This window comes from Vanessa tameamea, chromosome 6 (genome assembly GCF_037043105.1).
Source record: "Vanessa tameamea isolate UH-Manoa-2023 chromosome 6, ilVanTame1 primary haplotype, whole genome shotgun sequence".
NCBI lineage: Eukaryota > Metazoa > Arthropoda > Insecta > Lepidoptera > Nymphalidae > Vanessa > Vanessa tameamea.
The window spans coordinates 3,117,524-3,134,279 of record NC_087314.1 but is presented as its reverse complement, the minus strand read 5'-3'; the positions used below and the strand labels follow the sequence as shown (position 1 = coordinate 3,134,279).

General features: G+C 35.6%; 1 protein-coding gene across 1 annotated transcript; it reads right to left on the bottom strand.

Annotated features, from left to right (window-relative positions):
* Positions 1–2,172: 2,172 nt before the first annotated feature.
* On the bottom strand, positions 2,173–12,578 carry LOC113393366 (integrator complex subunit 5). The gene is made up of 17 exons (XM_064215083.1): positions 12,232–12,578; positions 11,760–11,907; positions 11,214–11,324; positions 10,781–10,953; positions 9,540–9,660; positions 8,902–9,078; positions 8,407–8,565; positions 7,778–8,090; positions 6,843–7,008; positions 6,047–6,161; positions 5,571–5,794; positions 5,007–5,162; positions 4,728–4,844; positions 4,119–4,275; positions 3,328–3,467; positions 2,805–2,889; positions 2,173–2,380 (listed from the first exon to the last, which is right to left on the bottom strand). Exons 1-17 carry the CDS (start codon positions 12,445–12,447, stop codon positions 2,241–2,243), a joined length of 2,718 nt encoding a protein of 905 aa, XP_064071153.1. The 5' UTR covers positions 12,448–12,578; the 3' UTR covers positions 2,173–2,240.
* Between the last annotated feature and the right edge of the window lie 4,178 nt (positions 12,579–16,756).

Below are 16,756 nucleotides of genomic sequence, written 5' to 3'. Positions count from 1 at the left end.
TTATTCAATTAAATTGAAAGTTATAGTCGTTCTCGTAGCATATTTAAGTATAGAAAAATAGTCTAAGTTAATAACATAATAAAGGTCAATTGTTAATGACGGCTTCATGCCGAAAATGGGAACGCTACCAAGACTGGGCTAACGCATCGGCGTCCCGTGATATAAATACCAGCGCATTCTTAGAATTAGAATATTACTCTGCCTCTAGGTCCTTCAAAAACGTGATTTCTAATGCAAAGACGGAGTACATTGGCAGAATTGGCGAGAGACTGGTGCGCCTCCCTTCAGGAACACGTGCGTTCTGGTCTCTCGCTAAGGCTGTCTTAGGGAATTTCTGTCAGCCCTCTTTTCTATCTTTGCACAGAGACGGTGAGTCATTGGCCCATACCGCGAAGGAGAAAGCTGATCTTTTAGGCTCTCTCTTCGCGGCGAACTCGACTCTAGATGACCGAGGAAAGTCACCACCAACAATCCCGCGGTGTGATACCACGATGCCGGAGGTTACATTCCGGCAAAGTGCAGTTCGTAAAGCACTTCTTTCCTTGGATATTCATAAGTCGAGTGGACCCGATGGCATCCCTCCAATCGTGCTACGGACTTGTGCTCCCGAGTTGGCGCCGGTCTTAACGTGTCTTTTCCGGCAATCCTATGCATTCGGCGTCGTCCCGAACTCCTGGAAGACTGCTTTGGTACATCCGATCCCTAAAAAGGGCAAACGCTCAGACCCGTCCAATTATAGCCCTATAGCCATCACCTCCTTGTTCTCCAAGGTAATGGAGTCCATTATTAACTGCCAGCTCCTGCGGTACCTAGAGGAGTACCAGCTGATTAGCGACCGCCAGTACGGTTTCCGTTGGGGTCGCTCAGCCGGTGATCTTCTAGTTTACCTGACTCATAAATGGGCGGAAGCAGTTGAGAGCAAGGGGGAAGCATTAGCAGCCAGTCTGGACATAGCGAAGGCCTTCGATCGCGTGTGGCACAAAGCGCATCTTTCGAAGCTTCCTTCCTATGGGCTTCCCGGGAAATTATGCAATTGGATTACCAGTTATTTGGCAGATCGGAGCATCAAAGTCGTTGTCGACGATGCATGCTCCGACTTAAAATTCGTCAATGCTGGTGTTCCACAAGGCTGCGTTCTATCACCCACTCTGTTTCTTCTGCATATCAATGACTTGTTGCAAATTAGTAACATTCACTGCTATGCAGACGATAACACCGTAGACATCTCATACACCGGCTGTGTTAATATTTCTCGGGAAAACGTCGAAGAAAACCGGAACAAACTTGTGTCTAAAATCGAGTCTTCGTTAAACAAAGTCTCGAACTGGGGCCGGCTAAACCTAGTCCATTTCAACCCCAAAAAGACGCAAGTTTGCGCGTTAACTGCTAAAAAAACACCATTTGTCGTATCTCCACTATTTGAGAACATTCCATTAGCCGCCACAGCTAGTATAGGAATACTTGGCGTCGATATTTCAAGCCTCGTTCAGTTCCGCGGTCAATTGGAATACAAAGCCAAATTGGCATAAAAAAAACTCGGTGTGCTCAGCAAGGCAAAACAGTATTTCGCGTCGGCCCATCGTCTAAGACTCTACAAGACACAAATTCGGCCACACATGGAATACTGTTCTCACCTCTGGGCGGGTGCTCCCCAATACCAGCTCCTTCCATTCGACCGTATCCAACGTAGAGCGGCTCGAATTATCGACGATCAAGCCCTTTCCGATCTGCTTGATCCTTTGGCTTTGCGTAGAGATGTTGGATCGCTCTGCATCTTCTACAGAATTTATCACGGGGAATGTTCCGAGGAATTGTTCGGAATAATCCCGGCTGCTGAATTTCACCTTCAGACATCTCATCAGAATTCCAAAAATCACCCGCACTAACTAGATGTCCAAAATCCACAACAGCGCGATTTTTAAGACATTTTCTGCCTCGCACACCACTCTGTGCTGTGCACTCGAACTGATACGACTTGGAAACCGTCAATAAAAGAGCGTACTCCTTCCTGAAAGGCCGGCAACGCACCTGCAACACCCCCGGTGTTGCAGATGTCCATGGGCGGTGGTAGTCACTTTCCATCAGGTAAGCCTCCTGCTCGTTTGCCACCTCTACATAAAAAAAAATGACTTTTTAGGCAATGAGATTATACAAAGTAATAAAAGTCACACAAAAATGTTTAGGCACTTTATTTCTTAATCAGTTTCGTAATATTTACAAAGGTGTTACAAAGGATAGATTCAACTATCTTTTTCAAGATTTAAAAACATTATAGGGTACATGTGGCCCAACTTTGATATTCTTTTCTGAATAATCATTCTCAATGTATCTGTGTACGTTGGTGGTGGCTTGCAAGTAGACGGATCGCGCCAATGAAGACCTGCAAATAATGCGTATTAAGAAATATTATTTAGTAACCGAACACAACTTAACATAAACTAAAGATTTTTTTTTTTTAAGAATTAGGTAGTCGGACAGATAAGTAGACCACCTGATAGTAAGTGGTCATCACCACCCATAGACATCGGTGCATTTATTCATTCCTTACATCTCCAATGCGCCACTTACATTGGGAACTAAGTTATTATGTCCCTTGAGCCTGTACTTACACTGGCTCACTTCAAACCGGAACACAACAATACAAAGTGTTGATGTTTGGCGATGGTATATATGATGTGGGTGGTATCTACCCAGACGGGCTTGCACAAAGCCCTACCACCAAGCCAACCCTACTATTCATATATCATCTATTTCTTATCATTTTATTTTGCACAATATTAAACGTCATTACAATATTTAAATACCTGTAGAATCGCAGCTAAATAGCGCAGGTGAAGGCACGTGATCTCGCGTGTAATTCCAAATACAATCTCTTAGAACCTGAACAATCTGCAAAGGAAATATTTCATTTTAGGAATTAATACAATCACATTGTGTTCAACATTGCTTTTGCAACGTTTAAGTAAGCAAAACTTATCAGTAAGTATATTTTTTCACTTAAAACACTGGTACAATATAAATGGTACAAGGTCAAATTAAATAGTTTTTTATATCATATAGATAGGCAGACTGTCAAATAGGTTATGGTAAGGGGTCACCATTTCCCCTACACATGGGTATTTTAAGAACTATTAATCATTGCTCATATCACCAATGCACCATAAACCTTGTGAGCTTAGATGTTATGTCCCTTGTGAATGTAGTTACACTGGCTCACTCACCGTTCAAAAAGAACACAAAAATTCTAATTATTGTTTGGCGGTAGATTAAATGATAAGAGGATCCTACTCAGATGGGTTTACAAAAAATTAAAATTATTTTATTTACCTCACTAGGAGTTAGTTCTGGAGCCAATTCCAAAATATGACTCAAAGGATGCGGCAAGAGCTGTCCCAACGTCATAACTGATAGTAACTCCACGAGTGCAGCTAATTCTCGAACCATTTCTGCTGATTGTGTGTGACGATCTGGATATGAAGTTATTTTATTTTTTAATAATTGTCATTCGTTTTCCCTTCTTACCTATGAGTATATTAATAAAGCAATACGGATTTATGTGAGTGAATGAAATGTATAAAAGTAATGTAGGAAATTGTTGAATTAAAAGAAATGAGGATGAGGGTAAGGTCATTTCTGAAATTTATATTTAATTGTGCGATATTGAGTTTTTGCGCAATGTTATTTGTAATTTTCCTTAATATGCATCGCAAATGAGAAGGAAAGCTTTTATGAAGTTTGCATCACGTGACTTAGCCGTTCCGAAGTATCCAGACTGTGCAGTAGTAATATTACAGACACGTGATTTACGCATGCGCATTTTTCATACGTTCCATTTTAGCTTCACGTTTCAAACAAGTGTTTCGCGTAGGTATTGATTTAAAAAAAAATTTATTATAATAAGGGAGTGGGAAACAATAGATTCGGACGACTATACATGAATCTGATGTTATTGACAACATAGAAAAAATAATTAAATCTCGACAATGTCTAATCATAGTGATTTATAGCCATAAATGAACGTAACTTGTTATTTCAAATTATAATTTTTAATATATAAAAAAAGGTAAAAATAAGTCGTCGAGATCTGAGCGGCTGTAGCGCGGGCCAGCGGTACGTACGCGCGCGGTGCAGCAGCGAGGCGGCGGCGGCGCGCAGCAGCGCCGACGACAGGCACAGCGCGGGCCGCGCGCGCGCCGTGCGCCGCAGCGCCGCGCGCGACACGCCGCAGCGCTCCACCGCGCTGCGCATGTACAGCTCGCGCTCGATGCTCACTTGCTGACAACACAGCCCGCACGACAATTAAAAAAAAATAACAGTGTGTTGTAGTATGAAACGAGTGCTTTCGCTATGTATATGTTTTAAATCAAAGAAATAAGTTTAAATAATGGTGTAAAACCGTATACAGGGGGAAGACAGGAAAATCAGGACAGTCGTCTCGGACATAACGCTTCTTCCTCACGTGACGATTTTTATTTTTTCACCGTTAAGCTGAGTACAAAATATTCACAACGTGCAGTAGACTAATATTAATATCTATAACGAAATACTTTATAAGCTATAAAGATGTCATATCATCTTTACAACGAAACGTCCTAAATAAAAGACGAAAAAAACTGCAACGATTCGTTTCAGTTTTTTTCAGTTCATTTTTTTTTTAAATCTTTCTAATTATTATCACTAATCACTATATTAAAAAACAATTTTAAATTCTATACAAAACACGTTACCTTGGTAAAATCTTCGTCTGGCCAAGGAAGTCCATTGTACATGACATCAGGTGAAACCAGTTCCACTAAAAGTAAAGATATCGACGTCGAGCCCTCTACTATGCCGCTGTTTCCGTCCTGTATATCAATAATCATCAATTTACAAATGTTAAAACAATAATGTAGCGAATTTCACTAGTCACTAGTTTTAGAATATAAAATATAAACAGGTTTTTTCACCGTCAACGTCGCTTATGTCACGAATGTCCCTAAGCGAAAGCGGGGCCCCGGCGGACTCACCATGCAGGCCATGAGCGCGCCCATGAGCAGCTCGTTGTCGAGCGCGAGCACGGGCGGCGCGCCGCGCCCCGCGTCGCTGCGCTTGCGCACGCCCTTGCCGATGATGCCGGCGTGGAACACCGACGTGTGGCTCTGCGTCAGCTGCGTTATTGGACCCTGGAAATAGCGAAATAAAAACAATATATATATATATATATAAACTGATGGTCTATTATTTAGAATTTATAGATGCAACAGTCCGTTGGAGTAGTCTCTCGTGTGAAAACAAATCACAATGTCCAATCAAACCAAAACCAAATCTCTGATGAAGAACTGAACTATTCCCACATAATATACGACAATAATCAACTAATTACAACAAACAAAGCATTTTACAAAACAACGTAACAATAGACGTATAATCGTTGCCTGCATTCGAAATTAAATCAGATAGCAAAATTAACATCACCACACAGCCTACCCATTATTTACTCACACATGAACAGTATATTTGTATATATACTATGAAAGATACATAACATAATATTTTCATATACATTTATCATCACAGTTTAATAGACTTACATGTTTTTGATTCATATAAATGAGCAGCTCTTCGCCGTTCCAGTCTTTGGGCGAAGCCACATTGTTAGTAACGTCGGAGCGACTGCCGAACACCTTGTCTTCTCTGAACATGGCCGTTTCTAATAAATCTCTCAACGCCACGGCTCGAGCCAGTTTACTGTGTAAACACAGCTTACGAAGGAGGCGGCTGGCTGTTTGAACTCCCCGAATCTTAGCCATTATATCTGAAATTGTAAAAGAGATATATACATACTTAATAAAGACACAAAACTAAAGACTTGATAAAGTCTTATAAAATATTGGTAATCTTTTATATTAACTTTTTTCTTTTAACTATTAGTGGAAAGTCTTTTTCTAACTAAAATTAGTCAGTCCTTCAGTTAACTTCAAATATTTTGTTTTTTTTTTTATTCTGAATGAAAATCAACAAACACCTATTCCACTTCACTAATTCATAGGAAATTTCTTTGACGAACCTGTTTCATGTAAACATCTGAAGAAGTATTGGACTGTAGCTTGAATTACTTTTAAGATCACTTCCACACTAGGGGGCGCCGATTTCGTTCCCGTCAAGTCGACATTGTCCAGTACCTATAAAGTTATAAGAAAATTACTCAAATAGTAGTTTTTGTTAATTTCTTAGATTATTACAATATGAATAATATATGGGTATGTAATACATTTAACTAAGTTTAAATATATAAGACATAGTTATTTAAGTATGTATTTATTTATATGTATAGTTATGTGTGTGTTGTTTATTATAATATGATATATATGGTATATTATTTATTCGCAATTCAAAATAATTGTACATTTATTCTACAATCAGTCATCTGCCCGAAGTTGCCTGGAAGAGATTGCTGCGATAAGGCAGGTTCAACCTAATGCAACTTTTGTTAATCAGTTTTAAGTATTGGTATACAATAAAGAATAAATAAATAGTATGGAGAAGTGACATTTTTTATGTCTGGTGATGATGGGGATCTGTAGGTTAATAAGCTAGATATTAGACATAGGAGCTCTTTAGGTTAGTTTAGTCAGTCTTTTATACATCCCTATTTAATATTTTTATATTTTATATTAATAGTAAGCGTTATTTTGTTGCATTGTTCCGGGGGCTTGCAAGTGTGTTGCCGGCCTTCAAGGCATAATATCGCGTCGATTCAATTTCAAGAAGCGTCATTAGACTCTTGTCATCTGTAGTCGGAAAAGACTAGAAAAAGATGTTAGTGAGTAAGGTGTAGGGACAGGGTCAGGCCGGGGCGGTACCTGCGCGAGCGCGTGGCAGGTGGGCATGTCGGCGAGCGCGGCGGCGGTGGCGGGCGGGCGCTCGCGCAGCAGCGCCGCGCGCGCCCGCAGCGCCGCGCCCACGCGCCCCACGCGCGCCGCCACCGCGCGCGCCGCCCACGCGCAGCGCACGCCGCTCCGCTCCCATCTGCGCGCCGCGTCACCGGGGCGAGTGTTATATTACATGCGAGTCACACTACGGCCACAGCGCAAGGAAAAACTACCAGGGGACCGTCGCTTATGCGGTCTCGCAAAATGCTGACTATTTATTATTTTTTATATTCAGTCTGTTCCGTATTTGTTTATTGGTTGAATACCAGTAACCTTCTCCTCAAAGGGAGAGGAGGCCCAGCAGTGGAAAATTTACAGGCTGCTAATGTAATGTAAAAAAAAAAACCGAGTACCAGTACTGGGAACGTAATGAGTATTTTTATCATAAATAAAAAATAGTTAAATCACTACCAAATAACACAATGAATTTGTCTCGTAAATTTAGATTCTTTCATCCTTGAATGCCAAGCGAGTGTATGACAGCTTGGGCTCGCTTTGGCTCCCGTATCTCTGTCGCACGCGGACCCCACGCGACTGACCTGTCTACACGCGTCTGTTTGCCCACTGTTAGTTTTTCTTTACGCTGTGATATAGCCTTGTATAGCTTCTGGTATAGTCAAATATACGGCTTCATTATTTAAACTTAGACATATTGATCATTGAAAAGCACCGATGAGAAGCGAATATAAATTGTATACACTAAAGAATTCAGTAGAGGCTCACTGAAGCAATTATGTTTGTATCCGTCCATTGGTACACCGTGTCTCAATTTAGCTTTTGTAAACAAACTCTATCAATTATTTATATAGTATACTCTATTTATTCAATTAATATAAATTTATATGTCCAAATACAATCATACTAACCTCAACAACTTGACGATATTCAGACAAAAATGATGCAAGTAAGTCTTCTCGTCCTTCGTCCCCGTGCCCTCCACGAAGCACTTCTTGATCTGCGTGTCGGCCATCATGGCGTCCCGCAGCGCGTACTCGACGCCCGTGTTGATGAGGTTCTGGTAGCGCTCCACGTCGGCGTGCACGTCGGGCCCGTCGGCCGGCGAGTGCATGGCCAGCGCGCCCGACACCACGCGCACGAGCAGCGCCAGCGTCGTGTCGCTGCGCGCGCACTGCAGCAGGTAGCTGATCGTGCTCACGAACTCCGACGGCAGATTGTAACCTGACGGATTTTAAAAACGTTTCCTTATTCATAGAAAACATATAATATGAAAGTCAAGATTCATAAAAAAAAAAAATCATTTGATCTCCCATGAAATTCTAAAATATGTGGTACCACCGAACCGCACTAGAGCACTGATACAATTATGTCCAAATCATCTCCATATGAGAAGAGATGGCCTTTTCCAAGTAGTGAGGCAGCTACGGACTGTTGCTTAATTAAAATTTAACTTTAAAATCACTTGAATTTCATATAAAAAAGTTTAAAATAAATTCTAACTTTTTTTTTTAAACATTATATAGTTACGCTCACTTACAGACTAAAATAAGTATCCTGGCGATAGAATACTGCTCCAACTGGTTTCCGGTCAATAGTTTCTCTCTAACAATATTTATTTCTTCTGCAGCACTCATTACCAGCGGTAGATTCGAATCCGGGAACAAACTCTCGTACTCAACCTTTTGTAGGAGATATTCTAGAATGAAAATTTTCAATGATATAATTAATTAATTATGATTTACAAAGTACTTTATCATTCTTTAAAATCTATACATGAGTCGTAGTGAGATAATGTCTTTGCTAACAGTGTCTTCAAATGGTTTATTTAATTTCAGGTTACAAGCTTTGTGAGTCAATAAGATTTCCCAACCATTTTATTCGTCCGTACTCAGCTATTGCATCGTACGAGACTAAGTCAGTTTATATAAAGATCATGTTTAAAAGGTATAATATATTTTATTAAATTAATCTCAACTATAGTGTTTGTTAATTTTCCCCCATTTTAATTAACTTATCCATGTGTAATACATACCCAACAATTGCCTGCAGAATACATTCCTTTGTGCATGTTTGAGTAGTAACAGGAAGCAGTGCACATCTGATCGGAGTAATAACGCTACGAGCGACGCCGGACCCACGCCCTCCCACGCGCCGCTGTGCCTGTGCGTAGCGCACACTACACACAGTCTATCCATAACCTCATCCGTCACTGGAAATATATTTATAATAAAGCTTAACATTCATGTGCTGAAATTCATCATCATATTTCGAAAAAAATTATTAAGCCCCACTAATCTATATCATAGATTCTCAAAAATGTATCTCCAAAATCATAAAAAAAAATTACTTCTCTGTAAGCTGTCTCACCAATAACTTCTAATAATCTCTAACTTATTCTGTTATCATTACTTTGATAATATTATATTTTATTACATTATTTAAAATACTTTGTTTTGTAGAAGTTGTTAATTGTTATACACTAGTTTATAGATATGGAAGTTGAAAAACTACATCCTCTATGATCTATAACTATGTTTCATTCAAAGGTACAACAGTAATTGAAATGAAGTTTTTCATATTATTATTTAATTAGGTAACTAATTTGATCAAAGCTAACTTTTATGAACTGTCAGTTTTAAAGACTAGTAACTAGATGAATATAAAACTTACAAGTAAGTGCAATATCTTGAGTTAGTGCTTTCAAAACGATATCTGATTTGGAAGCAAGATTTAAAAGGTATGGAATGACATCTCTTTTCTTGTCTGCTTTACTATCCTCTTTGATTGCTTCCTGCAATTAAAAAACAAACAACCTGGTATAGTGAAAAACATCCATACTGATATTATAAATGCGAAAGTAACACTGTCTGTCTGTCTCGCTTTCACGCCAAAACTACTGGACCGTTTTAGATGAAATTTGGTACACAAATAGTCTAGAGCCTGAGAAAGGACATAGGCTACTTTTTATTTGGAAAAAAGGGCTGTAAAGTGTTGAAAAGGGGGATAAAAGGTTGTAAAGTGTTGAAAAGGGGGATGAAAGGTTGTAAAGTGTTGAAAAGGGGGATGAAAGGTTGTAAAGTGTTGAAAAGGGGGATGAAAGGTTGTAAAGTGTTGAAAAGGGGGATGAAAGGTTGTAAGTTGTTGAAAGTATTGTTATTTTTAGAACTAGAAGCATAAAATTTATATGTACACTTATAAACTAACATATCGTAACACCCACTAAGGAGCGAATTTTGGAAATTCTACCCCTAAAGGAGTGAAATAGGGGTTGAAAGTTTTTATGGGAGTCAGTCTTTTTTTAAGTTAAAAATATGAAACTTTATTATTGGGATACTGATTAAAAATGAGTAAATACGTATTTAAGTGTTTCTAGATAGTCTACCTCTAAGGGGTTTTAATAGGGGTTGAAATTTCTTATATAGATTAGTCTGGAAGTCCGTCATTTTTGAAGTTAGAAGCTCCAAACTTTATTTTTGGCCTACTGATTAAAAATGAGTTGATTCGCATTTAAGCATTTCTGGATATTATACCCTTAGGGCTGAAATACACACCAATGTGGTATACAAAGACGTCTTACATTAACTTAATATTATAAGTTCATTTGTAAATATATTCATATTCTACGCGAGCGAAGCCGCGTGTAACAGCTAGTACATTATAAATTTGCATAAGTGTTCCACAAGTTTATTTATAAAACAAAAATGATACAAAGACAATACAAATTCTTGATTTATATTATTGATTTGTGTTATGACAATTTACAATTTTAAATATAAGCTAAAGCCTATAAAAATTATAATTTTGCTCTTATGCATATTGCAAGTTTCTCCCTCAGCAAAATATCAAATATTTGAACTTGTAAAATAATAATAATTGGTGTGCACTATTAAATGTGTTAATGTCTTACTCACTTGAAACAAATCAACAAGCGCAGCACGAACATGGTACAGTGCAGGTGGGTGGTTAGCGAGGTGAGCCAGCACTGCTCGTGCTGCATCTGCACCAAGAGCAAGTGCTCGTGGTGCCACTAGGGCGGGCTCAGCACGACCAACCCATCCAACCGCCCATGAGCATGCTCGACAATCTGATGAAGATCATAACGATTACATATAGCACAACCATACACAAGCATTTAAGTTACACATAAATTAATTAATTAAACTTTTATTACTATTAGTAACAACTAATAGATCAATACTAAACATAATATTGAACTCAACTCAAATTTTCTTATCATTTCACTCCAGAACAAGGCAAATATTGCAATTGTACAACAATAATTAAAAGACAAAAGAAAACATAGATTATATTATGTAGAATAGATAATATAGAACCCAAACTCACCAAGCATCATATCAATACACTTAGCTCTTTCTTCAGCATTTAGAAGTGTCAGATTTTGAGTAGTAATATCTAACAAAACTCTCACAGGTTCTGTATTTTGTAATGTAGCATCTAAAATAATAAAATATAATACAATTCAGATATTTTGAAAAATACACACACTTATAAGATTGGAGTAAGATTTTATCTGAGAAATCAACGTCATCAAAGCAAATCATAACATACATGAGGCAAGCCATAAAGGTTTTTTCAGTAATAAATAAGCTTAAGTCACAAATTATACAGATTGTATGTTACAAAACTTTCAGCTTAATGTTATTATGTATGGGTTCCATCATGTAAATTAAAATAAATATCTCTAAAATATTAAATAATATACTTTTGATTCAGTTGACTATACAAATGATTATATTAAATACTGTACCCGCAAAAGGAGAGGATAAAGTACATTACTTTACTTTTGTATTGAACATATTTGTTTAAAATAGTTACCAAATAAAATAGGTTCTAAAAAAAAATTTATACCTCTTGTCTTTCTATACTTACTTGGTAAATTTGACTTTTCAGTAGCAATATCCATTATCAAGGTGATACACCATGGTGCAATAAAAGGTGCCCAGGACTCACCCATGCTGCATAGCTCTGGCCCAATCATGCTAACACTCTCAAGTGAACCATTTGCCGAGGAATCAGACTAAAAATTATTGTTACATTATTTTAATATAATTATATCACTATTATTTATGTAAAAGCTGTGCACTAGTTTTAGTTGCCAATTCGATGTATTATAATTGATTAATTGCGAAAAGTAGTTCAAATTTTAAATGGTTGTAGTGTTGTGATCAATATGTCTTGTACATAGTACATTAGACTACCAAAAATACTCTTTAATTTTGAAAATGTGAATTAGTGAAATAGGGATTCACATTTTAGTACTTAAAAACGCATCTCTTATAGGAATATTATCTAAATTTTAATATTTGGAAAAAATATATATATTCAAAAGAAAAATAAACACCTCATAATCAGTTTGATTGATTGATACATTAACGGCATCGTGGAATACCATGGCAAAGTATTCCAAAACTGCATCTCTAGCAGCTGGGAAGTTTCTTAACAAAGATATTCCGATTTTAGTTAATTCAGGTGCATTTTGGAAATTCCTCCTCGATACCCCATAAATAAAATTATTCAAGTCCGCAGATAGAGCGGTCTGTTTATTTTGGGTGTTCATTTTAAGTTCATTACATTAGAAAACTTGATTTTAAATGACTGATTCATATATTTTATACTATTGACATTATTTGTTAAAACTAAAGTTCCACACGCCGACGTAATAACAAGACAAAATGCAAATTATCAACTCGTTTGCTTTGCTATTTATTGTCTTGTCAGTGTCAGAGTACTACATTCGTAAAGTACGTTCTGAAACTATACTCCAGAGCATAACCTTTAATTATATTTCCATAAAATGAGAATAATTTTTAAATTAACATCAATAAATTTAAATTAATATTAAACTTTCAAGACAAATTATCAAAGTAATTAAATAAAGCAATCTATCAGTTTACTTATTCATTATATTGTAATTATTATAAAGAATAGCAACACTCGTAGGTCACTGCACCTATGCATTTGTGTTAATATATTGTACCAACAGGACGATCATGGAACCACACGAAACTGCAAACTTACAAATACAACTTTAGTTGGTCAAAGTCCAATAAATTGACTTATTATCGTTATTTTATTACGTCCTTGTCCCTTAATAAAATGAAAAAAAATATTAATACACTTGATGGTAGGGCTTTGTGCAAGCCCGTCTGGATAGGTACCACCCACTCATTAGATATTCTACCGCCAACAGTAGTACTCAGTATTGTTATGTTCCGGCTGTGAAAGGTGAGTGAGCCAGTGGAAATACAGGCACATGGGACATAACATCTTAGTTCCCAAAGTTGGTGACGCTTTGGCGATGTAAAGAATGGTTAATATTTCTTGCAACATCGGCGGTGGTGACCACATACCATCCAGTGGCCCATTTGCTCGTCCGCCAAACTATAACATAAATATATATATATATACATATATATATATACATATATATATTAAATGCACATTCTTACTCATGCACAATTGCACATCTACTTGTAAATAAGACGATATTATAAATATAAACGTATAAAAAAGTATGTATATATATTTATTTGAATTATTAATCCTTATAAAATTTTAAATAAGTAGGTACAAAAGGTTAAGAAATCCTCACTAGGCGACGTAATTTGATATTAGAAAAAAATATATATCCAAGATGGTCCAGTGAATATGGGTTCTATGCCTATCAACTGGCGTACGATATCAGTCGTACTTAATAACATTATTTACAATCATTATTAATTATTATAAAAACATATCATAATATATTTTTATAGTTTATTTATAGTATATTAATTATTGTATATCAGTATAACGATTTCGCCATCTGTATGCTGGTAATTTTACTTTAAAAAATTAAATTTGAGATGTGCTTTATGCAAGTCCGTCTGGGTAAGTCAGTCATCATATATTTTCCCACTTCGTATTTTTGTGACCCGATTTAAAGGGTGAGTGAGCAAGTCTAGTGTAACTACAAGCCAAACATCTTATTTCAGTTGGTGACGCATTTAGGGCCCAATTTTTCTTAAAGTTCCAATGTGCCTACCAGGGCCGGATTATCCATTAAAAAGTGTAGTCAACTGCTAGGGGGCCCACAACAGCACCTAGGCTGGCATAATCATGGAAAAATAAATTTAAAAATTAATTATTGTTAATGGTATTGTTGTAGCCATCATATTTGTTATGGTGATGGCGTATCTCGTGATCGAATTATAAAACATTATTATTATGAATAATAATAATAAGTATGTCATAATTTCAAATATTATTTTTAGTAAGAAAATAAAAAAATAGGAAAATAACGATACGGTCGACTTAAGTAATTGTAAATTGTACTAGAAATAATATTCCTCAAACTTAAAAGTATAGTACTAGCCACTTAGGTACGTACAATTTAAGATTGATCGTTCGTTCTGCCAATTTAAAACAAATATCTATTTCACAATGTATAATGTTCTCGTTCTGATGATAATTAGTTTCAATGCGTAATTAATGAATTATTTAATATAGTATATTAAAATTACTTATGGAACTCAATCTCTTACGTCACAGATCGTGACTTCGTAAAAGAAATGTGTACTATTTTGAAAATTTTATATACACTATAAATATCTGATATGTATATACATGATATTATCAATCTTCTGTACGCATATATGTTACTATTCTCCTCTTAAGCGGTTGGACCGATTTCTTTTCAGTTTTTTTTTTGTTTTGATCGGGATATATCTTTTTTTAATTAAACAACGTAAAACATAACATTCCTGTTTTACCGGTATGAAGTCGGAACATATATTATAATAAGTATAATATATTTATAAAATTATCTTAATATGTGTCAATCTCGCCTTAAGTATCTTACTAGGTATTTTATTGAATTGATCATTAAGTAAAATAATAACTGATTTAGATACATATTTGATATTAGATATGATCATTTATAAAGAAGTTATAAATCTTTATTAATTATGTTAATATAAAATATATAGTATATAATTTTATACGTAACATTTTTTTTGTCTCCCACGAGTTTCTCTTATTTAAAGTTTAGTATAACGAATTATCCGTAAATCTCCGTATGTACGCTTTGCGATTCAAACTATGACGTCCGCTGGTTAAAAGATCGATAGCTACATCTAGGCATAGATAGAGCGGGGGTTGAAATGCGTGGGCTAGGAGGGTCGCAGAAATCAATAACGACTGCGCACGCGATCCGCGGACCGCGACTCTCTCCCCGCGCTGGGTATCCATCCATGTATATTATGTAATGTGTTTTTGTTTGCTTTATAAGTATCAAATGGGTAATAATTTTAGTTCAAATAAAACTTGTAAAATCGAATGTAATTATTATTCAATCTAGATTTATATAATTATTTCTTTAAGCATTCAAAAGGACTATTCTAGTTAGAAATACAAAAAGTATATTTTTTTTATAAATAGGTCTAGATGTTATGTAAAATTGGATAAGTATCTACAATTTATTAAAACTATGAATTCGAGTATTCATATTTATTTTTAATAAAGTAGGAATAGGTATTGTATGTAATATCTTACATTACAAGTTTGATATTTCACTATTTTTTTCACCAAAAATAAAATGAGATTCAATTTTTCGCTGACTCTTCTGTCACTTATATTAATATATTAATATTTCCACAATATAAAATATCAAGAGAATAGTATAGGGAAACAATCTTAATAATTTATCTATTTACTACTAGCTGCCCGTTCCGACTTCGTCTGGATCAAATAATTATTTTATATATTTACTTCCCGACCCCTACCGGGTCATCTTTAAGCTATCCACTCAAACACACAATAAAATCATCGATATCAATCATACCGCTTAGGAGTTCAGTTACACACACACACACAAAAGATTTATTAGTATATATATGTATAAACAGATTAAACACAACGTAATGTCTCAATATTTAATGAACACAAGCATATTTACATATTACCTACAAGTCGACTTCGTACGGCTGAAATAGAGATTAAAAAAAAAACAATAAAACTTGGAACCAGATTGCAATGCTATTTCCTGGGACCAATCTATACCATACAGGGATCGATTAAAACACTAACATAATTTTTTTAACAAAATTTGTCTAGTCGCTTAAGAGAAGTTCAATGACAAAATATTTAATAACACACGTACAGAAAAGAATTTATACCAATAAACGTGATACCGTACCGATCCCAAATGAATTTCGACTTAACATTGTTAAAAACAATTTTTATATAGAATGTTTATCTAGTTAACTGGTAATTGAAAATTAATTGTGATTAAGGCGAAAGTTTCGTTTATTTATTTTTACTTAAGCAAAAAGAATCAATCGATTAATATAAAACGTTCATTTTAATTTGCACAACTTAAAATGCACCTTTAGTTATACAATATAATTAGTTGTATTTTTTAATAATTACAACTTATTTATAGTCTATTGTAATATTAATATTAACGAGCGCTGTAGGTGGAGCGCTAACGCTATTACAAAATTATACTGCTAAATTTTATCGAGAATTTCTATACGACCGGATTTAAATATCTTTACATTATATATAACTTCAAAAATATATTTAATAAAATTCTAGCTCTTTTTTTTTTGTTATTGTCAACGGAATAAATATAAATCCTTATAAAATTAAAGCCTTAGAAATTTCAAGAATATTTCGCAAATAAAATTATACAAATGTCTAGGTAGTAATAAAATTTTTTTTTCTGCATTATTCATTATTTTTCTTTCTAATGAATACAATTAAAATGGCAGAACCGAGATGGCCAAGTGGCGATAGCGAGTTCAAACTCGAACAAAAATCTCTGAATCATCATTATATATTATAAAGCCTGCCATTGTCGCAGGATTTTCATAAGTTTTTTTTTT